Source organism: Equus asinus, chromosome 2, assembly GCF_041296235.1.
Source record: "Equus asinus isolate D_3611 breed Donkey chromosome 2, EquAss-T2T_v2, whole genome shotgun sequence".
Lineage (NCBI taxonomy): Eukaryota > Metazoa > Chordata > Mammalia > Perissodactyla > Equidae > Equus > Equus asinus.
Genome location: NC_091791.1, coordinates 60890982 through 60913998, shown reverse-complemented (window position 1 = coordinate 60913998; position 23017 = coordinate 60890982). Strand labels below are relative to the sequence as shown.

The following is a 23017-nucleotide window of genomic DNA, read 5'->3' as shown; positions in this document are numbered from 1 at the left end:
CTACATCTCCACTTGACTCTGAAAGGCATCACAAACTTAACACACTCTAAATCAAACATTTAATATTCCCCCACTAAACTGCTCTTCTCACAGGCTTCCTCCAGTTTTCCCAGTTTGGGCAAATGGAAACTCTGTTCTTCCACTTAAATCAGGCCAAAAATCTTGGAATCATCCTTGACTACTCTTTCTCTCACATCCCTCATCCAACACATCTGCAAAATTGGTTTGACTGTACCTTCAAAATATATCCAGAATTCTACTGCTTCACAACACTTCCACCATTGCCCTTATCCAAGTTACCATTAATTCTCACCTGGATTATAATAGTAGCCTTCTAACTCTCACCTGTAGTAGCCTCTTACCAAATCTCACTTGAGAGGCCAAGTAATGTAAGGACTGAGAGATGACGAATGGATTTGGTGATGTGGGTCATTGGTAACCTTGACAAGATTGCTTCACTGGAGTGCTGGGTGTGAAAGGCTGACAGAACTGGATTCCACTCTATACTGAAATCCTACATGCTCCCTATAGTGTATTCTCCTTGTTGATCCTGTAATAACTCACCAAGAAAATTCCCGTTTCAGAGCCCTTGTATCTGCTCTTCCTTCTTCCTGGACCACCCTTCCTCCAGATAGTCACATCTGGAATACCTGCTCTCCTTCCTGAATTCAGATTTGTTAAAGTGACAGCTTCTGAGAGAAGATTTCTCATATCAAGCGATTTAAAATAGCACCTCCCACTCTATCTTTTCTTAATTTTTCTTCACAATATTTACCACTATCTGAATATCTCTCTTTATCGGATGTCTCCCCACCCCCTTGCACACACTAGAATGTAAGCTCGATGAGGGCAGGGGCTTTGTTTGGTTCACCACTGTATACCTAGCCTGGCAAATAGCGGGTACTCAATAAATATCTGTTGAATGAATAAATAAATGACCTTCATCTCAAACGCACAGTTACTACCAAGAACGTGCAAGCATACTCAACTTTAAGACCTCTGAATATGACCCACAGGGCTCCAGGAATGTGGGCATGCACCCTTATTAACACCTCTCTTATACGTCCCCGTCTTCGAAGACATACGGTAGCGCTTCCGCCCTCGCTCGAATCTCACTCAAAACTCGGAAAAGGAGGGGCGAAGGGTTTATGTCATCATTCTGCGCCCGCCTGCCCGCGACGCGCCGGCCGCTGGCGCAGCCCTTCGCTCGCCCGGCCTCCCCCTCCCTGGTTCCGCGCTCTGGTTCCGCCATGGAATCCAACAAAGATGAAGCCGAGCGCTGTATTAGCATCGCCCTCAAGGCCATCCAGAGCAGCCAGCCCGAGCGGGCGCTCCGCTTCTTGGAGAAGGCGCAACGGCTGTACCCGACGCAGCGAGTTCGCAGTGAGTGTGAGGTGCCGGAGAGACAGAAGGGACGTTGGAACTGATGGGGGGAATACGGGAACGGACCGACGGGAGCAGTTGAAGGAGGGGGAGGGGTGGCGAGGCGCGGCTACGCCTGCGCACTGAGACGCGCGGTGGTCGCTGGGACGTGTAGTCTTTCGCTCCCACGCCCCTCCTGGAATGCTGGACGCCTGATGACAGGGGCGACCACGATTTCCAGTTTTCCGGGTACTTGCGGAACCCTCTGAGATTTGGAGTTCCCAAGAATGAGAGGCGCTGGCAGACGGGACGAAGGGAGCTTACCTGGAAGCGAAATCGAACTACTTTTCCCAAGGGGCCATTCGGTGGTCCAGTAGCCGGCCTGGGAAATATTATAGTTAAGGAAAATAAACATAACTCATCTGACGGAGGGAGTGGGTTCTAGAGAGGGAAAGATTTCTGACCTTTGGACGGCTTGGAAAGGCGTCTCCATATCTTCACTCCCTCGCACGTCTCAGGACAAGGACCAGGGACCACCTTCCCAAAACTAGAGCCTGTCTTTTCCCCCGTTCCACACCACCACCTTGGACGGTCTGTCTTGAGACCGGGCTCCTCACTCGCTCCTGGATCCTCTTCACCCGCTTCTGAGATTCAGAGCTCATGGCCTTGGAGACGCTGGCCTCAGCCACCCCCACCCACCCTCGCCCCCAAGAGTCCATCAGTGGCCGGCCATATGGACGGCTGGACAGCACCAGGCTGCTAGGCGGCCCTGGACTGAGGCTGCCAAACGGGGGAGGGAATAGTAAGGTTGTCTCTACTACTCATCATCCCGCTCTACCCAGGAACCCTTTTTTTCTTTAACCTAAATCTTCAAAGAAGTTTTTCAATCCAAACTGGAGAGGGGAAAGAGGTAGTCCACTAAAGATACAGAGTTTGGGGCCGGCCTGGTGGCGCAGCGTTCAGTGCCCACATTCCGCTTCAGCGGCCTGGGGTTTGCCGGTTCAGATCCCGGGTGCGGACGTGGCACCGCTTGGCAAGCCATGCTGTGGTAGGCATCCCGCATATAAAGTAGAGGAAGATGGGCATGGATGTTAGCTCAGGGCCGGTCTTCCTCAGAAAAAAGAGGAGGATTGGCAGCAGTTAGCTCAGGGCTAATCTTCCTCAAAAAAAAAAAAAAAAGATACAGAGTTTGTGCCTGCAATTACCACTTAGTAAACTGTCTGGCATATAGCAGGTACTCAGAATCAGAACACCTGGGTTCTCATTCTGACTCATGTGATGTTTCTGAGCTTGGATTTCCTTATCTGGAATATTGAGGGCACAGATAATGTGAATAACAATAATACCCATAAGCGTTTTCAGTTTAGAAAGCTCTTTCTAATGCATTTTCTAACTTGAGCCTGTATCAGGGAGGAAGAGCAAAGATCGTTATCTTTGTCCGTAGATGAGGAAGTACTTCAGAGGCACGGGACTTGCCCAAGATTACACAGCTAGAAATTGGAAAGTTCTGTGATTCTATAATATTTATGAAAGGAATGAAATGAAGTTGAAGAGTAGCAGTCAGCCTCCTAACCTTCCCTGCCCACATTGTGAAATCAACAAGGGGAACACTGGCGAAAGAGGCGGCCTAGAATACCTGGATTTTCCTCTCTCCTGACTCTGCAGGTTGATCTTTGGCCTATTTGCCTTCTCTTGGAGAGGGTTTCAGTCTGTATTTGCCAGAACTCCTGAGATAACCTGCTCAAGGAGCTGCTCTATGAAATAAATCACACTCTGTAAGAGGGGGGCTTGGTAGGGTGGAGGACTTCCAGCTCTCAGAATTCTGTCTGACTCTGATCCTTCGGGAGGCTCAGGAGCAGGTAGCCAAAAAAGGGTAGTAACAACGTGGCCTGTGGAGATCTTCCTGTCAGCAGGCCTCCTGGGGCAGTTCAAGGGCTTGGACAGATGTCCTTCCTGGGACTCAAGCACTGGAATTTGCTCAGGCAGAAGAGTCACCTGCTGCATATTTGTCATATTCGCGTTGTTCTAGAACGAGTATAGGTCTCATTGCCTCTCTGTAAACTTTCCACCTTGTGCCATCTGCAGCCCTGCACTGAGCTGACAAGGACCTGGGGTTAATTTAGGCCTGGGATAGGGAAATCTTGGTTAAAAAAATATTAGGTAACTGTCTACACTTGATATTTGAGGTTTGCGCTCATTCAATGCAACACTTTTTGTTTTGTTTTGTTTGCAAAGTCCTCTGCTTGGCGCTAAGTGGTATAGCAGGATTGGTAAGACATGATCCTTCACGTCGAGGAGCTTACGGTCTAGTGAAGGAGACAAAGTTACAGTAAAAATAATATTGCAAGCCATAAAACAATAACTGTGATTAAATAAAAATTAAGCACAGTGTTAGATGCTGAGGACTTAAGGATTGATGTGAAAAACCCAGTCCCTGCCCCCCATGGGTTCACAGTCTGGTGAGGTGGAGGGAAGTGCTGAGGGTAGGGAGCATGGAGGATAATCTCCTCAACATTAAATTATTGGCGGTATAGTGAGTGCTGTAGCAAGGACATAAAAATAATGGTAGGTCACAGTGAGGGAAGCCTTCAGGGAGTGAGACAGGAGACAGCATTTGACCTGCACTTCCCAGGAAGGTAAGAGTCTCAGAGAAGGGCATACTGGGAAAAAGACCTGGAGGCTGAAAGCTGTAAGAGGTTTGGGGGAAGGGATTGAGTGTAGCAAGATTTGGAGGCTGTGGAGGTGGTAATTTGAGTATAGAGAGGATTAAGGTTGGAAAGTAGAATGGGGCCAGATTGTGGAAATCTTTTCCTGCCGGACAGTGATATTTTTACTTTATTCTGTAGTTAGTGAAAAAAACCGTTGAAGTTTGGGATAAGATAAGGGTACTGTTCTTAAAAGAGAATATCATGAAGGGTTAATGAGAGGGAAGAGAGACTCAAGGCAGAAACTAGTTGGGAGATAATCCCGTTGAGTAGGTTAGGAGTTATGAGGGCCTGACATAAGGCAATAGGGATGAGGATGAAGTAATTGGAGAGGAAGTAGTACCAGGCCCTCTGTGAGAGAGTGATGCTGAGGAAAAATGGGGACTCAGAATCTAAGCGTGTGTGACCAGGAAGAAACCAAGGCTGAAGAACTTGGGTAGGAACAGATGGGCAGAGCACAAGGTGCTGGTGGGTTGTTCCAAAGAAGCTGTCAGCTTGGAGGTTCCAGCTGAAAGTCTGATAACTTCAGTCTGATGGAGCTCATTGGAGTTGTGCCTGGCTGAGGTCACTGTGGGAAAGTGTGAAACATGTAGGAGAGGATGCTGCAGGCACAACCATGGGCCACAGCTGCCCTTAGCCAATGGGCAAAGACAGAGGAAGCAACAGACTGAGATGGAGCAACAGCAGGAAGAGGCAGTCCCAGGAGAGGGCAGTGGCTGGGTAGCCATGGAGCAGTGCGTCAAGGAGGTAGTAAGCAGCACTGTCAGTTGCTGCAGAGGCCTCCTGGGAAAAGGACAATTCAAGAAATGCAAGGGGAAGGATCAAGAGCGTGGGTGGAGGATTGGTCTTGGAGAAATGGAACGACAGACAGAGGGGAGAATTAGGGGTGAATGGAGGCTCAGAGAAGCCTTAAAGGGCTGAGGAACCTCACAGTACAAAGGATGTGAGGGGACTTAAAACTTGTGCTGCAGGATGTGGGATGGGGAGGCACCAAGGGCTGGACAGTTATAATGTGGAGCAGTAGCTGGGCCCTGTGCTGGGAAGTCACAGGGCAGGGGTAGTGAAGCCAGTCAGTCCCTTTCTGGGATTTTCTGTTCAGCTCCTGGCAGCTTGGTAGCCATTGGCTTTGCCTGGGGCTTAGCAACAATAGTGGAAAGTACCAGGTTTTCCAGGGAGCCGATGAGAACATCTGTAGGCCTCAGTTTCCCAAGCATACAAAGAGAGGGTTGGCCACGGAGGTCAGGTTGGCTGCCTAAGATTCTTTAATAGCACATGGCAGAAGAGACTGACATAGAGTTCAGAATGCGTAGCTGCTAATATCATAACCTGGGTTGATGAACTGGCTGGCCACAGCAGCAGGCTTGGCGGGGAGGTGGGAGGACCCAAGGTGGTGGGGGCCAGGGAGCTCCAAGGCTTAAGAGGGCCAAGTCTCAGCACTCTGCAGGCCTCGGACCCAGTTGTAACCGTGAGATTTCAGGCCATTCCAGACTCCAGGTCCATGTCAAAGGCTGCCTAAGGTTCCATGAAATGGCTGGCTCTGGAATCCAGGCTAAGTCAGGAAGGCCAAGCTAAGAAGGCCAGTACATGGGAGGGGGGAAGATTGGTTGCCGGGAGATTGTGACATTCAAGATCTAGGAGTGAGAGATGTTCTAGTATTGGCAAGGTCTGGGATGGGATTGTCCCTTTAAGTCAGTCAGACTTTATGAGGCCCACTGTGTACTCAATCCCTCCATTCACCTTATCTCACTGAATCTTATTTACCACTCAGAAGAACCCTGTGAGGACAGGGATCATGTCTTCACTGAGGAATTCAATAACTTGACAAGGCCACATGGCTAATTAACAAAGGAGCCCAACTGTCTAGCTCCACCCCCAGGCCCTTTCCCTACTCCAGCCTCCCTGTCCTGACTCACTTTGAGCACTGCAGGTACATAGAGAGAGCCTGGAAATAGAGTAACAGTAACAGATAACACTATTTGCTAGGCACTGTGCTAAGTCCTTTATATGCCTTCACTCGTTTACTCTTTCACCTCTCTTGAGGGAGACACAGTTTTACATGGAGAAGCCAAGTTCACTTGTCCAAGATGACTCTGCTAGCAACAGGCAGAGCCAGGTTTGAACCCAGGCAGTCTGACCCTCCAGTCTGGGTTTGAGGAGGGGCCGCCCCTCGTGGCTTTGGCCATAGAAATGCTCTCACTGCTACCTCAGTTGCCACCTCTCCCACACCAGCTTTGGTCTCTTCCTTCGATTTCCTTCTTTTTAAATGTCTGCCAGCTTTACTAGGAGGGGGCAGAGTCAGGATTGACCCCAGCGATGTCTGTGTAACTCCAGAGCCGCATTAAGCTATTCTGTCTCCTACTCTTGTGACATTTGCCTGTCAGCCACTGTGCCATGAGAGATGTAACAGTGAGTCAGGATGAGGCGGTCACATCCCATGGGCCTGGTGGAGAGGGTTTCCAGGCCCCAAGAGACTTACTTGTCAGCAACCAGAAATCTTGAATTGCCAACTCAAGTAGGAACCTTCTGAGTGACCCAGAGCACATCCATTCCCCTTTGGGCTCTCTCTCTGCATTGTAGGGAAATTAGAGTGGCTGACTCCATGTAACTGCCCTGAAAAGCTTCCAGAATCTGCCCTGAGAGTTACTGGAGAGAGTCCATCACATCCTGGATGATGCGCCTGTGTATCTATGGCAATGGAATAGCTGGTCATGTTGTCCTTAGGGTATGTTAGCTCAGCCTGGGCCACTGGGCCTTCCAGGGAAATTGAAATAAACAACTTCTATAAATGCCCTAGGAAACCAGCAAAACAGCTTCTCCCTCTGTCCCAGCTTGATCTGCATCTCTTCATCTGTTGGTTTCTTCCTTTCACATTCCCTTGGTGCCTGGCATGGACCTGGAGTCTGAAATGGCCTGAAATCTCATAGTTACAACTGGGTCCAGGGCCTGCGGCGTGCTGAGACTTGGCCTTCCTGAGCCCTGGAGCTCCTCAGCCCCCATCATCTTGGGTCCCCTCACCCTTTGGGCCAGCCAGTTCATCAGCCCAGGTCATACTGTTAGCAGCTGCTCATTTTGAACTTTTACTGTATGTCAGTCTGTGTGCCAGGTACTTACACACATTATCTCATTTTATCCTCATATGCCCATTGTGAGGAAACTGAGATTCAGAGATATTTTACAGATCGGCTAGGGTCACACTGTAAGGAAGTGGCTGAGCTGAGATTTGAAACCTGGGTCTTTCTGAATTTAACTTCTCTTCTGTACTTGTAATGACTGTACTGGAAGGGGCTCCCCCTGCCAGACTCGTGTGGTCTGGGAGAGCAGCATAGTTTAGAGTGTGCTTCCGGGATCTGGACATCCTGGGGTTGTGCAGCCACAGGCAAGTTGATCAAACATACAGCTCCTTCCTTATGATGGGGATGGAGGTAATAAGGCCTACCTCTAAGGCCATCATCAGGATTAAATGAGCTAATACATGCAGAGCGCGTTGTCCAGCCCTGCCTAACACATAGTGAGCACTCATTACTATTGCTTCTCTCTAAGCGCCCTCACAGGGTTTGCTGCAGGAGCTCCTCCACCGTCCTCATGCAGGGCAAGCTCAACTGTCAGCTCCTGTTGGGATTTCCCAGCTGCTGATTCAGTGAGATTGTGTGAGTTTACTGCAGTTATCACAGGAGTGGCTCAAGGCACAGTGGTCCACTTGAGCCCCAGTGCTCTACTCCCAGCAAGCCCTGCTCCAGGCCCTTTGGGTAAGACCCAGGTGTGTCGCAGTAGAGCATGTCTGACACCCAGCACAGTACCTTGAGCCGTCAAGCACCTGGCAAGTTTGAAGGAAGCTGGGGACCAGCCGGGCTGTGCTGCTGTCCTTCCTCAGCACAGACATGTCCTGGATCACTACTGTGGTCCAGATGCCTGGTTTCCCAGGCACTGTACCCTAGGCATGACTGAGGGGTTAGGAACTGATTTTGTGCCTATAATAAATGGTCACAGGGGACATCTGCCAGAGATTTGGGCCCTTCCTTATTGAGTCAGCAAGAAACAAGGACTTGAGTTTGAATAACCATGACCCTGTCTGAGGGTGATAGTTAATACCCCATATAGACTCCAGACACTGAAGTAGGACATTTGACATGGCCAGCCATTTGAAAGATGTAAAAAAATAGCAAGTAGTGAGCACAGCAGATGTTTATTCTGAGTCTCACCATCCCTGGTCCTCTGGGGCAAACTCATTGCCCTTGTTCCTCTTCACAGCTAAGCCAAGGCTTCCAGGAAGTCTGCCAGACCAATCCCGGCTAAATCAGATGGTCCTGCTGAGTGGGGTCTTCATTGCAGAGCGATTCACCCACTTCTGCACTCAACAGAAGATATTTGCTGAATGCACTACTTTGGGATTTTAAAAACCTGAAGTGTTAATAGTTTGTTTTTATACTGAGTTTAAATTACCTGTACCTTGCCAACTCCTGAGAATTGTGGATCCTAAGCAAGCAGGCGACTATCCCACTAACCCCCCACAGGCCCAAGTCAGGGAAGGAGCTAGTGGCTTTGCTGGGAGAAGCAGCGTGTGGGATGCGGGGAGCCCTGGCTTCTCCCAGGGCCAGGCAGTGGCCTTGCTGGAGCAGGAGCCCTGAACGGTTTCCTTCCCTTGCACAGCCCTGATCGAGTCTCTCAACCAGAAACCACAGTCTGCCAGTGACCAACCCCAACCCACAGACACAACCCGTGCGACCCATAGGAAAGCAGGTGGAGCCGATGCCCCCTCGGCCAATGGTGAAGCTGGAGGAGGAGAGAGCACCAAAGGCTACACTGCGGAACAAGTAGCAGCGGTGAAAAGGTAGAGGGCTGGGCCAGAGCTGGTGCTGTTGGGAAGTTTTCAAGTCTAGAGAAGGCCTCCCACAACGCGTCCTCCAGCTCACATCTGCTGTGGTCTGGATGGGCCCTGGGATGCTCTTGAAGACGGAGATGGTCCAAGTGATAGGGCTTATCGTACCTTCTCCTTGTGTCCCACCAGGGCCTGGGATAGTGTGGGAGTCAGGGCTCCACGGGCCCCTCCCGCCAAGACAGCCCACAGCAGACGCTGGAAATGCTGACACCGCCTGCTTCCTCCACTGCTGGCTGGGCAGGCCCCACCCTCTTCACACAGCTCTGTTTGTCAGGCAGAGACGGAGCCTGGTCTCCCCCTCCAGATTCTCCCCCAACCCACACCCCCACCCCCAACAAAGACCCTTTGAAAGCAGAGTATGTGGGGGACAGAGTGGAGACAGGAGACAGTTATCCCTCCAAGGCTTGGGCAGGCCCTGCACCGAACAGCTCACTACCAGGCTGATCAGTGCAGATGGCTTCTCAGGAGAAATCTTGGCTGTCATTTCTCCCCTAGTCTCCCCACCAGCTTGCCTCAGGAATCCCGCCAAGGTCATCCCCACATGACTGCTAGCGGAGACACTAGCAAGCTTCAGGACTGGGGTTCAGCCTGTGTGTGTGACCTAGCATGACTAATTTGCCATAAAAGCATGAGCCAAATTGGCATTTTTCTGACCAGACAGGGTTTTGACCAGACAAGCCCATTAGTCGTAGGGAATAGAAACTGATTGTGGGGACTGGGAAAGCCTGGAAAAGGCCAAGAATCAGGAGGTCTTCAAGGCCCTGTGATGGGGTGAGCAGACACCTGCCGTTTCTGGCCTTTTGTTACTACTCAAGACTCAGATTGCCAGGAGCAATCTGACTCCAGCTGGCCGAGCTTAGGACACACCTGCCCTTGGGCAGAGGTCCCTGCTTGACAGACATTGACAGTCCTTCTGAGGTTGCCTCTAGTGAGGGTGCTGTTGGCAAAGGGAAACGGTTCCTGGCCTGGCGAAAACAGCTGCAGCCCCGTCTTAAATCCTGCATATATTCTTTGTTTTTCCACTGGGCCCTGCCGAGCTCCCTGTCCCAGTCAGACCTTATTGAGGTTCCCTTGTCCCCGGCGTCTGACAGCTGACCTGGAGGAGCTGTCAGCCATGCCCTGCTGGTCCCTTTGAGCCTGCTCAGAGCTGTGCCCACGCTGCTTGTTCCTTGCCCAGCTCGCCTCACCGCCCGGGGCCCATGGAGAGCTTCCCCACCACGCTCTTCTCTCTCCCCCAGGGTCAAGCAATGTAAAGATTACTACGAGATCCTGGGAGTGAGCAGAGGGGCCTCAGATGAGGACCTGAAGAAGGCCTACCGCAAACTGGCCCTCAAATTCCACCCAGACAAGAACCACGCACCTGGCGCCACTGAAGCTTTCAAAGGTGAGCCAGCCCTAGTTTCCCAGTGTTTTGGTGTTTTTGTCTCTTGTCCTTGGGAAGGAATAAGGGGCCAAGATAGCTTTTCCAGGAGGTGGCCTTGGACCCAAGTCCCATGGGCTCAGGAGCTGCTTCCTAGGAATAAGGTCCTAGTAGCCACCCCTAACCATACAGAGTCTGTTAGAGCTCAGATAATGCTACTTCTGCCTCCCCTTCCTCCTTCCTCCTTCCTCCTTGTTCCCCAGGGATTACAAGAAGGGAGCTGAGGTGAGAGAAGACCGATGGCTTCTCCAATGTCACACAGTGATTGGAAGTCAGAAGCAGGCCTCCTGATCACCCATATGCACTTCCCCATCTTGGGATCTCAGTAACAGTTTTCCTGTGCTGAGGGGCAGGGCAGCCCCAGGTCAGAGGCCTCTGGTCTGCTGGGTTCCTCCGCAGCAGAAGCCATTGCCAACCCTACCTAAACCCACACTCACACACCACTCAAACACACACACCACGCACACACATTCACACATTCCATCACCCCACACACTCACATATAACACAAACACATGCAACACACACTCACACATCACACACATAAATACACCACCAGGGCCTGCAGTGGGGGGCATGGCAGTCTCTCTGGCCTTAGGATCCACTGGTTCTGGGATGGGTGCTTCAGTTCTGGGTGAAATCATAAGCTGCCCTTTAATCCTTTATATTTTCATTGACCCCATCAGGCATACGTGTTACCGACTCTGCCAGCTCGGTGTTGCTGGGCACTGTAATTCCACATTTCTCCCAGACATCTCTTCTCTTATGCCCACCTTGTACTCCTCGAGACCTTCAAAGTCTTAGGCTCACCTCCCTCTGAGACATAGCATGGCAACTAGCCCCACCTGGTCCAGGAGGGGTGCTGTGCAGTACTGGGGCTGTGACCATAGCCAGGTGAGGAGCCTATGGCAGAGCAGACCCAAAGACCTGGTGTGCTGTCTCCCAGGGCTTGCGCCAGGTGCTCCATCCCAGGCCGCTTGGGGTTGGTCCTGCTTGGGGTGGTCTGCAGGCATCATCCCCCACTGCTGCCTGTCAGCCAGCCCCAGAGAGAAGGAGAATGGGAGTAGGGAGGCAAGGTGGCCATGGTTAGTGTTGCTCCACCTGACCTCTCCTACAGCCTATCCCAGCAGACACTGAGAAGCTGGATCTGGCCTTGGGGCCTGGTCAGAATGGGAGGAGGTCGGGGAGTCTCCTTATTCCCGGTCGTTGCAGGTTCTGAAGCAGATGCAGCTTAGACCCACTCTTTCAAGAGAGTGGGCCACTTAAGAAGGAGCAGGACACTGAGAAGGGCCCAGGTCCGGGGTCCTTGGAGGCACAGGCTTCCTACCTGGGGGCTCTAAAGGAAAGGCCCCGGGACCAGGCAGGGGAACATCAGCTGGGTCCTGGACCACATGGAGGCCAGGGCTCTCCAGGCCACACTACAGCACTGGAGCAATCTCAACTAAACACTGGGATTTGCCCTTCCCAGCAGTTCCTGCTGCTTTCCAGTTTACAACAAGGAAGCATACGTCTGTTCGGCCCCTCTGTCACACCATGACTTCAAGACTACACAGCCTCCAGAAAGGGATCCCCATCCCACTGGGCACCTCAAGAGAGAAGAATCAGGAGCAGGGGTTGGTGGTTTTCATGAAGTTAGAGAACAAACTTGAAGCAAGACACACCTGGGTTTGATCCATGGCTCTGCCACACCAGAGCTGTGTGATCTTACACTTAACCTCTCTGAGCCTCAATTTTCTCATTGGTAAAATGGAGATGGGGTTGCTATTAGGAGCAAATAAGATAATGCCCGTAAAGTGCCTGGTGCATAGAAAAAGCTGGACCATTGTCACGAGGTGGAGAGTGAGGAGCCTGAGTCTTAACCCTCCACCCAGCCCAGGCTTCCCAGACTCACTTAGGGGTATTCCTGCATGCCCCCCTCCCCACACTCGCCCAACAACAGACTGCCCACTGACCCCAAGGACTCCTGCCTCCTAACACACCACTTAAGTATCCGGAGGAAGTGAGCTCTTGGCTGGATGGGAGCCTCCACTTCACTCCCAGCATCTTCAGGCCTGACCTTTTGACCTCCTTTCCAGCCATTGGCACAGCGTATGCAGTACTTAGCAATCCAGAGAAAAGGAAGCAGTATGACCAGTTCGGTGATGACAAGAGCCAAGCAGCCAGGCACGGCCATGGGCATGGGGACTTCCACCGTGGCTTTGAGGCTGACATCTCCCCTGAAGACCTCTTCAACATGTTCTTTGGCAGTGGCTTTCCGTCTAGTAAGTTCGCCCGCTCTCCCCATAGCCATGTCTCCCTGGAGTGTGGTGGGAGACTGGAGTCAGCCTCTCTCTTTCCCAGCAGCCCCACTCCTGACTCAGTCCCTCTGACCTCCAGGTAATGTCCATGTCTACAGCAACGGCCGCATGCGCTATACCTACCAGCAAAGGCAGGACCGCAGGGAGAACCAGGGTGACGTGAGTGAGGAAGGCACTGGGGAGAGCACGGGGAGGGTGCCCGGCCCCACCCCAGGGTGCAGGGCTGCTGGAGGTGGGAGTGACATCCCCAGCTATCTATCCTGGAACAAGCAGTGCCCGATAGCTCTCAGCCAGGGAGAGCGCCCTTGCCATTCTGCTGAGCGACACCAGAGGGAGCCACACTCCACATTGCCCACAGGAAGGTGTGGCGATTAGATGGTCTCTGCTGGGAAATACATTGCAGAAGCTTCTCCACTAAAGACAGGTTCCCGTGTGAATGGCCTTTATGCAATCCATTTGTTCATAAGGCCAGAGTGACATCTTCCAAGCGATGGACAGTGAAACTTCATGGGAGAATTGTAAAGGATGACAACATAGGTGCTGACTCTTCTTCTTTTCTGCGTTCTTAAAATCTGTTTACAAAAGCTATAACAAAACAATGTTTGAACACATGTTGAATGCCACAGATTAAAGAACAGCCAGCTGGCTAAAATTAAAATACTGTAGACAACTGCGGAGCATTTAAAATTATGGCAGACGGAGGGATTCCCTCCTGCTCTAACAGTGTGGCCTTCTGTTTTTATTCATTTTTTAAAACTTTTATTTTGTGGGTATTTAACATACAGAAGAGTTTTTTTAATTGCAAATTATAACACAGTGAATAAATTTATTTTCATTTATAATTTTTTAACCTGGCAGTTTTTAAGTTGGTGACATACTTGTATGGTCCAAAACTCTAGAAGTTGTGTAGAGTGAAAGTTCCCTCCAGCCCTGTCCCCCAGGCTCCTGGAGGCAGCCACTTTTGCTCATTATTTTGGTCTTCTCTCACAAGTAAATGCATGTACCCACTTTCCTCCTGTATTTAACACCAATTGCTATTTTGTTTTTATCTGGGGAAGCTGGCAGGTGGAGGAGCTTCTGTATTTTGGGGACCTATGGGAGGGTAGGGGAGAGAAGGATGTTATGGGCTGTTTAGGTGGCACCTGCCACACCCCCACCCAGGTCCAGCTTGAGTGACCATTGGCTCTTCTCTCCAGGGCGGGCTGGGGGTGTTTGTCCAGCTGATGCCCATCCTCATCCTGATCCTTGTGTCAGCTCTCAGCCAACTCATGGTCTCCAGTCCACCCTACAGTCTGAGCCCAAGGCCGTGAGTACCTTCAGCTGGGGGTGAGGCCAGTGGTGGGCAGATGGGGGCTCTGGAGTCTCAGCCCCCATTGGGGGCCTACCTTCCCCATCCTGCAGTTTCTTGATCACATGCAGAAAACTGGATTAGAATCAAGAAAATATACTTTCTCTGTTGAGCTGAAGTTCTTGATCTTTTTAGGAGCACAGTCCCCTAAGAAAATGCAATGAAAACTGTAGATCTTTTCCCTAGAACACTGCACATGTACACAATTTTGCATATGATTTCACAGGCTTCATGATACTCGCCCCCCATCTTATCTGCTTACCTTGGGACATGAACTTCTGCTCCCCTGTTCTGGTTGGAGGCCCTGGGGCCATAGAGCAGGGGCTCTAGAGTCAGACAGAGCAAGGGTGACTTTGAATCCCAGCTCCTCTACTATCTAAGCAGCTGTGTGACCCTGGACAAGTTACATAACTTCTCTGAGCATTGGTTTCCTCATCTATAAAATGGGAATAACAACATCTACTTGCTTGTGAAAATTAAATGAGTAATACACATAAAATGCCAGGCTCATTAGAAATTGTCAACAATGTTTGTTGAATGAATATATGGTCTCAACTGCCAGTAGTGAACTTGGGCAAGTTATTTGGCCTTTTACAGTGTCAGCTCCTCTCATTTGTTTCCAGCACCTGGCACAGCATCTGATACATAGTGGGTGTTTGGCTTCTGTTGGTGGTAGAAGCCCTCTGCTGCCACCAAGCTGCCTGGCTCTGGCTGGGAGCCTGGCAGCATCCCTCTCAGCCAGCAGGGGACAGAGTCCATCTACCGGCCCCACACCAGCCGGCGCAGGCTCTCCATGGCCTGATGCCAGCTGGCCCTTTTCTCTGCAGCTGGAGAGATGAGAGGGAGCTCTGGGCAGGCAGGGGCTATCTCCCCGGAGCACTGACTCCTGTCTGTGTGTTGAGGCTCTTCCCACAGCCTGCGGAGCCTGCGATTGGAGCTGGCAGATAGAATCCAAGAACCGAAAGGATACAATTCCTTGGAATCCTTCCTGTCATTTTGTTCCTAAGCCTCTAACTCAAGACTGGGAGTTCCTGGATAGGCAGCCAGGTCCTCAGCCATGATTGCCTTGGGGCATGAATGAGGAACGGGAGGCCCAGGGAGCTCAAGTCCCTCAGCTCGTCAGAGGCAGAGCCCAGACCCACTCCAGGCTCCCTTCTTCCCTGGCCAGGGCCTCTCAGAAAGGGGCTTCTCCCCATGGGCCCAGGGTAACAGTGTGGTCAGCAGAGAGCCTGAGGAAGGGCTTGCCATAGTCTGGCCACTCGTATGGGAGGTACACTGTGCCTTTTCTCAAGACCCTCACTTTGGGTAGTGTATGAGTTCCTGCTCTAGTTTGGGAGGGAAGCAGTTCCTCCTGTGACCTGTATGGCACTTCCTGTCGGGGGCCCATCATCCCCCTGGGCCTGGGGACCTGTGCCCACTTTGTGCCTGGTGAATTTCTGGCCAGGTCGGTGGGCCACATCCACAAGCGAGTCACTGACCACCTGAAGGTAATCTACTACGTGGCAGACACCTTCTCTGAGGAGTACACAGGCTCCAGCCTCAAGACGGTTGAACGGAATGTGGAAGATGATTATATCGCCAACCTCCGAAACAACTGCTGGAAGGAGAAGCAGCAGAGTGAGTGTGTGTATTGGGGACAAAGCTTGAGAGCAGGGAGAGAGAAAGCCCTGTTCACCCAGTGATTTGCAGGCCCAGCACCTGGCACTGCCCTGTGCCAGCCACCTCCCAGCTAAGAGCTGGACTCACCCCTGTTTCCTGGGGACTAGGAGCCAGGGCACCTAGGGATTTCCTCCAGGTTCCCCTAAATCACTGTAGTCAGCCTGTCTTTCGGCTGCCAGAGGTGAGTATGTAGAGAGAGACTGGAGCAGATCTCCTGGCCACCCACTGATTGGGCATCCAGCTCTATCTGTGGGACTCCGGGGAGGTCTGACCAGGAGGACAGGTCTCACCTTGGCTGGCCTCACCTACACTCTACAGAAAGGGGCCTCTATCCCTCTCCTAGGGTGGGACCATAGTCTTTGCTCCTCCAGTCTTCTCTAAAGGGAAGCCAGCTCTGCCCCAGCTCCTAGGCCTGTAACTGCCCTCCACCTCTCCCCACCAGCCAGCCAGGCAGCTTAGCGGCCTTTGGGATATGCCCTAACCCTGCCCCATTGCTTTGCAGAGGAAGGCTTGCTGTACCGGGCCCGCTACTTCGGCGACACAGATATGTACCACAAAGCACAGAAGATGGGTACCCCGAGCTGTAACCGACTATCAGAGGTGCAGGCCTCCCTACATGGATAGTCCTGGGCCAGCCACACCACCGAGGTCCAAGTATGAGCCAGGGCCTCCTCTGCCCTGCAACTCCTGGCAGTTCTGGCCCTAGTCATGAGGCAGAGGAGGGTGGGAGGGAGAGAAGGAGGGAGTCTAGTGATTATGGCACAGAATCCTTGTCCCCAGGCTGACCTCCAGCCTGCAGGGTGACGGCAGCTCTGGGATGTGCTTAGAAACCAAGGTCTGATTCAGCCCTCCAGTGCTGCTCTCCACCCATTCTTGCCCTTCTCCTTGGCTGTGCAGCTGTGGTACCCAAGAGCCAGGCAGAAAGGGGAACCAAGGCTGCTGCTAAGAGCAGCTCGTGCCTCCTTGCTGTACTCCAGCCATCAAGTCACTGCAGAATATTGTCTGTGCCCTGGTATTTAGGCCACCAAATATTGCTGGGCCCAAGATAGTTCCCACACATGCTCCCTGCCCAACACGAGGAAGAACTATGTGGAAATGGGTGGGCTAAGAGCCCTTCTAGGCAGGAGGAAGTGGAACAAGATGGATGGGCAGCCCAGCAATGGGCAGGGGGGGCCTGTGCACCCTGACCAGAGCCCCCTGGTGGGATCAGAAGCACTCTCTCCAATCTACTGCACCTGGCAGCCTGGAAGTCAGAGGCATCTCGCCTGTGGTCTGAGGAAGGGCACAGAAGGTCCTGAGTTCAGGATCCAACCCGGAGCCCTCAGCACAGAAGGGATGGGGAAAAATGCTGGTGGCAGTCTCCCTACCTCCTTTACCCCTGCACGTGGGTAGGTGGGCTCAGTTCCCAGCATTTGCCGGAGGGGACAGCTTGGACCAAGCCCAGAGGAGTGTTTGGCAGAGCCTGTCAAGCTTCTTCTTTGTGTTGGTACCCTGCCCACCCTTCCTTTGCCTGTGTCCCCTCATCACGGATCCAGCCACAGACTCTGCTTTGAGGCCATTTGTAGCGCCTCCAGGAGAGTGAACCCGACTGCAGGAGGGAGACTGGGTGGGGCTGAGGCGGGCAGGACAGGGTGAGGAAGTTTGCTTGTTTGGGTGGGCTAAACTGGAGGCTCCGGGCCCATGATCGTTGAGCTAACTGTTACCACTCTCCTCCCCAGACCATGAAATCCCTGGAGAATTTTTGGTGACATGCGCTGAGCCAAGGTGATGGACTGGATATTTAAGGAAAGACATAAAAAGAAAAAAAATTAAAATGGATTGGAGGCCGAACGACACACAACTGCCCTCTCTCTCGCCCAGTAAAAGCAGAAAGCTCTTAGGACACAGACAGGAAAACCTGCCCTGGGGCTGCTTCCCCTCCTCCCAGGCTGGCAGAGGCTCAGGCTTCACACTGGCTCTCTCCTAGGATACAGAAACCATGGCAACGAAAGTAGAATGTAAAACTGGCAGCAAAAGTCTGTGGGAAGGGCTGGAGGAGGGGGCACCCAACTGCCTTTCTTCTTCCTCCCAGGAACCACCACCAGTCACCTCTCAGTGGAAGGCAGTTAGAGGCGTGCTGGCCAAGGATAGAGAGGAGGAGGAGGAAAGACAAGTCTCCATAGAATGTAATTTATAGATGCATGTGTATGTATATATATATCTATTTATATGTAAATAGCATATATAGAGATATATATATATATATAGTCTACTTTTTAAACCATGCAGGGATTTAAGTTGTTTAGCTGATTTCTTCCCTGTTTTAAAAAACGTGGCCTGTTTGAGGAAGGCAACCTGGTCCTTCAAAGACAAGACTTGAGCTGTAGCTGACAGTGGAAGGAAAGTCGGGTCATAGCTTTTAAAGTCCCCCTCGACCCAAGCCTGTTTTTGATGGCAGCAGTAATCATGATAATGTAAATCTGTGGAAAACCTTTGATTGAGTGGCCAGGTTTGTGTTTGAGCTGGAGGGGAGTGGGCTGTGGGGCGAGAAAGTGCCCCAGGGCCAGGTCAGCTCTGAGCCTTGGCAGAGGCCGCAGACAGCCTGCGGGGGGGAGACCACCCACCTCAAGCTTTGCCCAGCTCAGGTGGGCTCTTTGTCCTGGTGCCCAGGAGCCCTGTGACCCCCTGCCACAAAGAACAGCAGGGTTGGAGAGGGCGGCCATGTTCAGCCTGACCACCTCCCCACCTTAGTCCCTAAGTCAGTTTTGCCTTATAGGTGCCACAGGGCACAACTCCATTGTTGCCACTGGTTTTTCCTAAGTCGTGCACCAAGGACTCTAGAAGGCTCTTCCTCCAAGAGTCAACCGGGTGGTGCCCAGGACCCCAGGGCAGCAGCCGACTTGGGAAGAAAGTCCGTGCCTGTGGGCACCTGTCTCCACCCCTCATGGACTTGATGCCACCCAGCCTTCTCTTGCGTGTGGACAAAGGAGGCACCTGAACCAGAAGAGTTTTCTTATCCTCACCTTCAAATGAGGATTTTTCTCAAAACAGCAGTTGCTGTCGGGGGAGGGGAGGGAGGTTTTATTTATTCCCACAGTTTATACTGAGCCTTTTGGAATTACCGTCTTTCCCAAATTTTCCTCTGGTGGTGGGTGTCATTGAGCCTGCCACCTTCCAAAGCCTTACTTCCCCAAGCTGCCAGCCAGGAGGTGATCACCATCCTCCCAAAGTCTCTCTTGGCTCTTTCTTTTAAAAGTCCCCCCACAAATAGGATTCTTGCTGGGAAGGAAAGCTTTGTAAAGAAATGTCAAATCTGGTTTTTTGAACAAGGTCCTGCCCTGTGATGAAGCGGCCACCCCATCCCAGAGAGATGACAAGAACTGGACATGGGCAAGAGTGCCCCACCCACGGTGGCCCTGGCGCTCTGCCTCCACCACCCCAACCGTCTGGTCTCGGTTGATGTCCCTAGACGGGCTGAGCCATGTGCAATAAGAACATAGATCCTAAAGGATCCCCTGAGAAGCTGTATTTCGTGAATTAGAATTCTGAAATTGTACATCTATAAATATGTTTATTATGTGATTGGCTGTGGTGGGTCTTCACTGAGCAAGGGGGCTGGGTGGGCACAAGCACCTGTTGCTGCTGACACTGTCCAGCCTGTACCACAAGGAGCTTTTGGCAAGAAGCCTGAATGTTCCTCTCACCCCTTGTCCCAGCTGACAGCCACTTAGGCCACAAGTGTTCCAAGGCTGACTATCCAGGCAAAGGGTCAGGGGCTTGGGTGGCTGTAGGGGTGCAAGGCCCAATTAGGCCAGGACGATGGGGTCCCTGACACCAGTCCTAGGAGCTAACCCCAGCCATGATCACCAACCTCTCCTTCCCCCGTCCCTGCTCCTTGCCTCCATCCCATGAGGCCTGCTGTGAGCAAAAGGATTCAGAATCTCCCCTCTCCCCAGCCTGGAGCTCAAGCCCACTCCAAGTCCAGAGCAAGGGAAAAGTTCTCTGAGTTTCTTTCCATCACTGGCTGCACAGTCTTGCCAGCCATCCTTCCCACACTGCCCCCACAGCCAGCCCTCCTCTCCCAGGAGATTGGAAAAGTTAAAAATGTGGCAGCTCAAGTAGAGCTTCCCGTGAATGGAGCTGCAGATCTGCCGGGGCCTCCCAGAGACAGGGCCCGGCGTCCCTGACTGGCGGCCTGAGGCCCCTCCCGCTGCTGCTCCAGCCAAAGACAGGCGGGCTGCCCAGTGGTGCCACCGCAGCCCGGGAGCTCATTGGCTGCCCCCGCCCAGGGTCACCACAGCCTGCCCTGCCTGGTCAGCTAGCCGCCACTTGTTAGCTGCAGTTGGCAGAGGCGTCGCCAGCCACCCCCATTTACCCACCCCATCCCCCTGCCCTCAGTGTGTGGCTCAGTGAGCCAGAAGGGGCGGGACAGACTCCATGCAATTGTTTGCAGCAAAAAAGAGCCTTTGAGAAATGTCCCCACCCACTGTCAAGTGGCAAAACGAGCCACTGGTCCATCCAAGCTCCCTGGCAACTAATCTCCTCGTCCCAGGCTGCCCCCAGGTCTCCCGAGGGGAACTCTAGAGGGCAAGGAGCACACACCCCGGCCCGACTATAACATCCCCACCCTGAGCCGCCTGGGCAAAGTCACCTGGCTGTCTAGGGCAGGCACACAGCAGTGCCAAGTCTCGGGTAATAGGCTGTTGACACAGCATCAGTCTGGAGCAACTCAGAATTCCTTACCAGATGTCACATCCTGTGATTTGAGCAAGTCAGCCCATTTCCCAGAGCAGGCAGCTGAGGCTTGGGGGAGGGAAGGCGATGCTCAAGAGTCTCCATGAAGCTGTGCATGTCTTTGGGGTCTCTGTAGTAAAGCAATCATTCTGCAAACATTTGCTGAACCCAGATTCACTGTCCTCAAGGAGATCAAACCTACTCATGCCGAGTGGATTGGTGGGAGACCTGAGCCCAGAAGGGGGAAGGGGGGAGACGCCACGCTAAGGTAAAGGGACTTAATCTGAGAGGCTTGAGCTGGGTGCACTCTGTCTCCCGGTAATGACAAAGGTGTCCACGGGCTGTGCGGGGCAACTTCCCTGAGTTGGCATCACTCCCAAGAGGCGGCACAGGAGATCAGCGTGGACCCCACAGCCCAGCTGCCCAGGCCGGATCCTGGCTCAGCCATTTACCGGCTGGGTGGCCTTGGGAGTGTCACTTAACCTCCCTCTGCCTCAGTGTTCTCATTTTCAAAATAAGAGTAAAAAACCACCCACCTTCTTGGGTTATTGTGAGGAGGAAAAAGGTTATCACATACACAGCACTAACAATGGTGTCTCGTACATAGGAAGCTCTACTTAAGTGTTGTTATTCATCCTTAGTCGACAAAGATTAACTGAGCACCACCTGTCAAATCCCCTGCCAGGAGCTGAAACCACAAAGGTGACTGAGACTTGGCCTGCCCTGAGGAATTGTGGGGAGCCCGTGGGTAAGCCAGAGATCAACAGACCCCAGGTGGGCAGAGGAGGTAGGAACGTGGGCAGGGCTGCGGATGGAGCGGGTACTCTGGCCAGAGCGGACAGTGTGAGCAAGTCCTGGAGCTGGGAAAGTACTGAAGTGACCGGGTTCAGGGAACAGTACATAGGCCAGGCCCCCAATCTCTGATTATCATCTTGCCAGTCACACCCAGTAGCATTAGACAAAGAACTTCACTGGGAATGAATGAAGGAGAGACCTTGCATTTCTCTAATCCTGACTGTCCCCTGTCCACTCAGTTATGCATTCAGCAAGCATCTGTGAGCTTTCTTGGTGCTGGGCCCTGCCCTCAGGGAAGACAACAGGAACAGGCAACCATGTAGAGCCGGTGGGCAGGAGGTGAGGGAGGGAGCAGGGGCAGAGACTGGCAAAGCTGGGGGCCTAGGTTGTGGCATTCCCACCATCACCCCTTCTCCCCAGACTCTTATGGAAGGGTGTTTCCCTAGGAACCAGGCCCAGGCCTCCTGTCACTTCCATAGCCCCACAGCTGTTTGGGCAGGAAATAAAGTTCCAGGGCCCACACAGGACAATGGATGTAAAAGGCAGTCTCTAGGATCCCATGGCCAAGCAGCCCTCCCAGAGCCCAAGAGTTGGGGCTTTGCTTGGAAGAAGAGGGGGGGTCTGACTGCCATACCTTGTCCATGCCCCCCCACCACTCCCCTTTTTCTGATGGACACAATGCCGAGAGAAAGATGTCTGAGCAGCACAGGAGGATGCTGGTGGTCTCTTTTTAGAGATGGGGAAAGTGGAGGTTAGAGGGACGAAGTGAGGTCCTTTTCTTGGCTCCATGTGGCCTGCAGGGCCCTCACACTCTGACTCTGCTCCAATGGAGCCACTTCTCCCGACCCATCCCCAACATGCTGTCGTCTCCTCCAGCCCACAGCCTCCTCGCTGTGCCTCCACCCTCCACTTCCAGGAGGCCTGCCCACGTTCCCTCAGCCTGACCCTGCCCTCTTACGTGGTAATTCTGGAGGTGTTCATGCAGTTCTTGGACAAAGGCTTCCCACCCTGGAATGGCAAGGGCCTGCCTGGGTCCTGTCTGTCACCTTCAGTGCTGCAGCCACAGGACCTGGACACAGTCAGGCCTCCATGAACAGTGCTGAAGGAAGAGATGTGCTCCCTCAGCACTGAGACTCCTTTCTGATGGTCACTTGTGGCTGTCCCTCTGCAGCTATTTCTGCCTCACCAACCCCACCCAGGGTGGTCCTGAAGGTAGCTTTGCAGTCACAAACCCACATAAACCCACACAAACCCAGAAGAAGGACCAGCATCCAGCTGAACATTGGGGGAGGTAACAAGTCTCCTGTGGGATAAGCACTGAGTGGGGCCTTTTCCCTTTTCTCCACCTCCTGGGGGAGGTAGAGTCCTGCTAAAAATGCCCCATGTCTCCTCTCCCTGAGGGAGGGCAGGTATAGCAGGGGCTCGTATGAGAATCATAAACAGTGCTCATCCTTGAGGGGACCTCTGACCCCTATCGGAAGCGGTCGTCAACCCCCATAGGTAGAAGAGGATGCTCTCTCCAGCGCTCAGGCCTATGCCAGGTAGCACTACCCACTCCTGGACTCAAAGCAGTCCTGTTCCTTGGCTGCCCCAGTGCTGCCCTGGCCACAGGTCCCAGGGTTACCTCTGGCAGGCTTTGCTGCTTGCTGGCTGGAGCCCATGGCCCTGGCTGCTGACGACGGCCTCCTGGACCCCACACACCAGACAACCTCCCATCACCACCACAAGACTCCAAGTGCCACATGAGCAGCACCTGTTTCAGTGGCATTCAGGCTTGAGCCCCATGCTTCGTGTGGTACCCAGTGGTGCTCAGAACCACTTCTCTTCTGATGGCCAAGGACC

The 23017-nt window shown here is 52.7% G+C and overlaps 1 protein-coding gene across 5 annotated transcripts; it reads left to right on the top strand.

Annotated features, from left to right (window-relative positions):
- Positions 1 to 1156: 1156 nt before the first annotated feature.
- DNAJB12 (DnaJ heat shock protein family (Hsp40) member B12) lies at positions 1157 to 19228 on the top strand. Of its 5 annotated transcripts, none has more exons than XM_014840271.3 (10): positions 1157 to 1383; positions 8715 to 8895; positions 10182 to 10327; positions 12439 to 12624; positions 12740 to 12819; positions 13857 to 13966; positions 15453 to 15625; positions 16170 to 16267; positions 17386 to 17431; positions 18977 to 19228. In XM_014840271.3, the coding sequence occupies exons 1-9, from the start codon at positions 1251 to 1253 to the stop codon at positions 17413 to 17415; spliced, it is 1137 nt and encodes a 378-aa protein (XP_014695757.2). In that variant the 5' UTR covers positions 1157 to 1250; the 3' UTR covers positions 17416 to 17431; positions 18977 to 19228. The 5 variants fall into 5 exon arrangements, 3 of the variants coding, with proteins under 3 accessions (XP_014695757.2, XP_044612806.2, XP_044612798.2); XR_006518906.2 differs by having other exon boundaries at positions 1158 to 1383; positions 16170 to 16315; XR_006518900.2 differs by having other exon boundaries at positions 1158 to 1383; positions 16170 to 16321.
- The last annotated feature ends 3789 nt before the right edge of the window (positions 19229 to 23017 follow it).

Coding starts and splice junctions, on each gene's coding strand:
- DNAJB12 (XM_014840271.3), top strand. CDS start 1,251: ATGGAATCCAACAAAGATGAAGCCGAGCGCTGTATTAGCATCGCCCTC. Junction 12,820..13,856: donor GCAGGGAGAACCAGGGTGAC/GTGAGTGAGGAA, acceptor TCTTCTCTCCAG/GGCGGGCTGGGGGTGTTTGT. Junction 16,268..17,385: donor GCTGTAACCGACTATCAGAG/GTGCAGGCCTCC, acceptor TCTCCTCCCCAG/ACCATGAAATCCCTGGAGAA.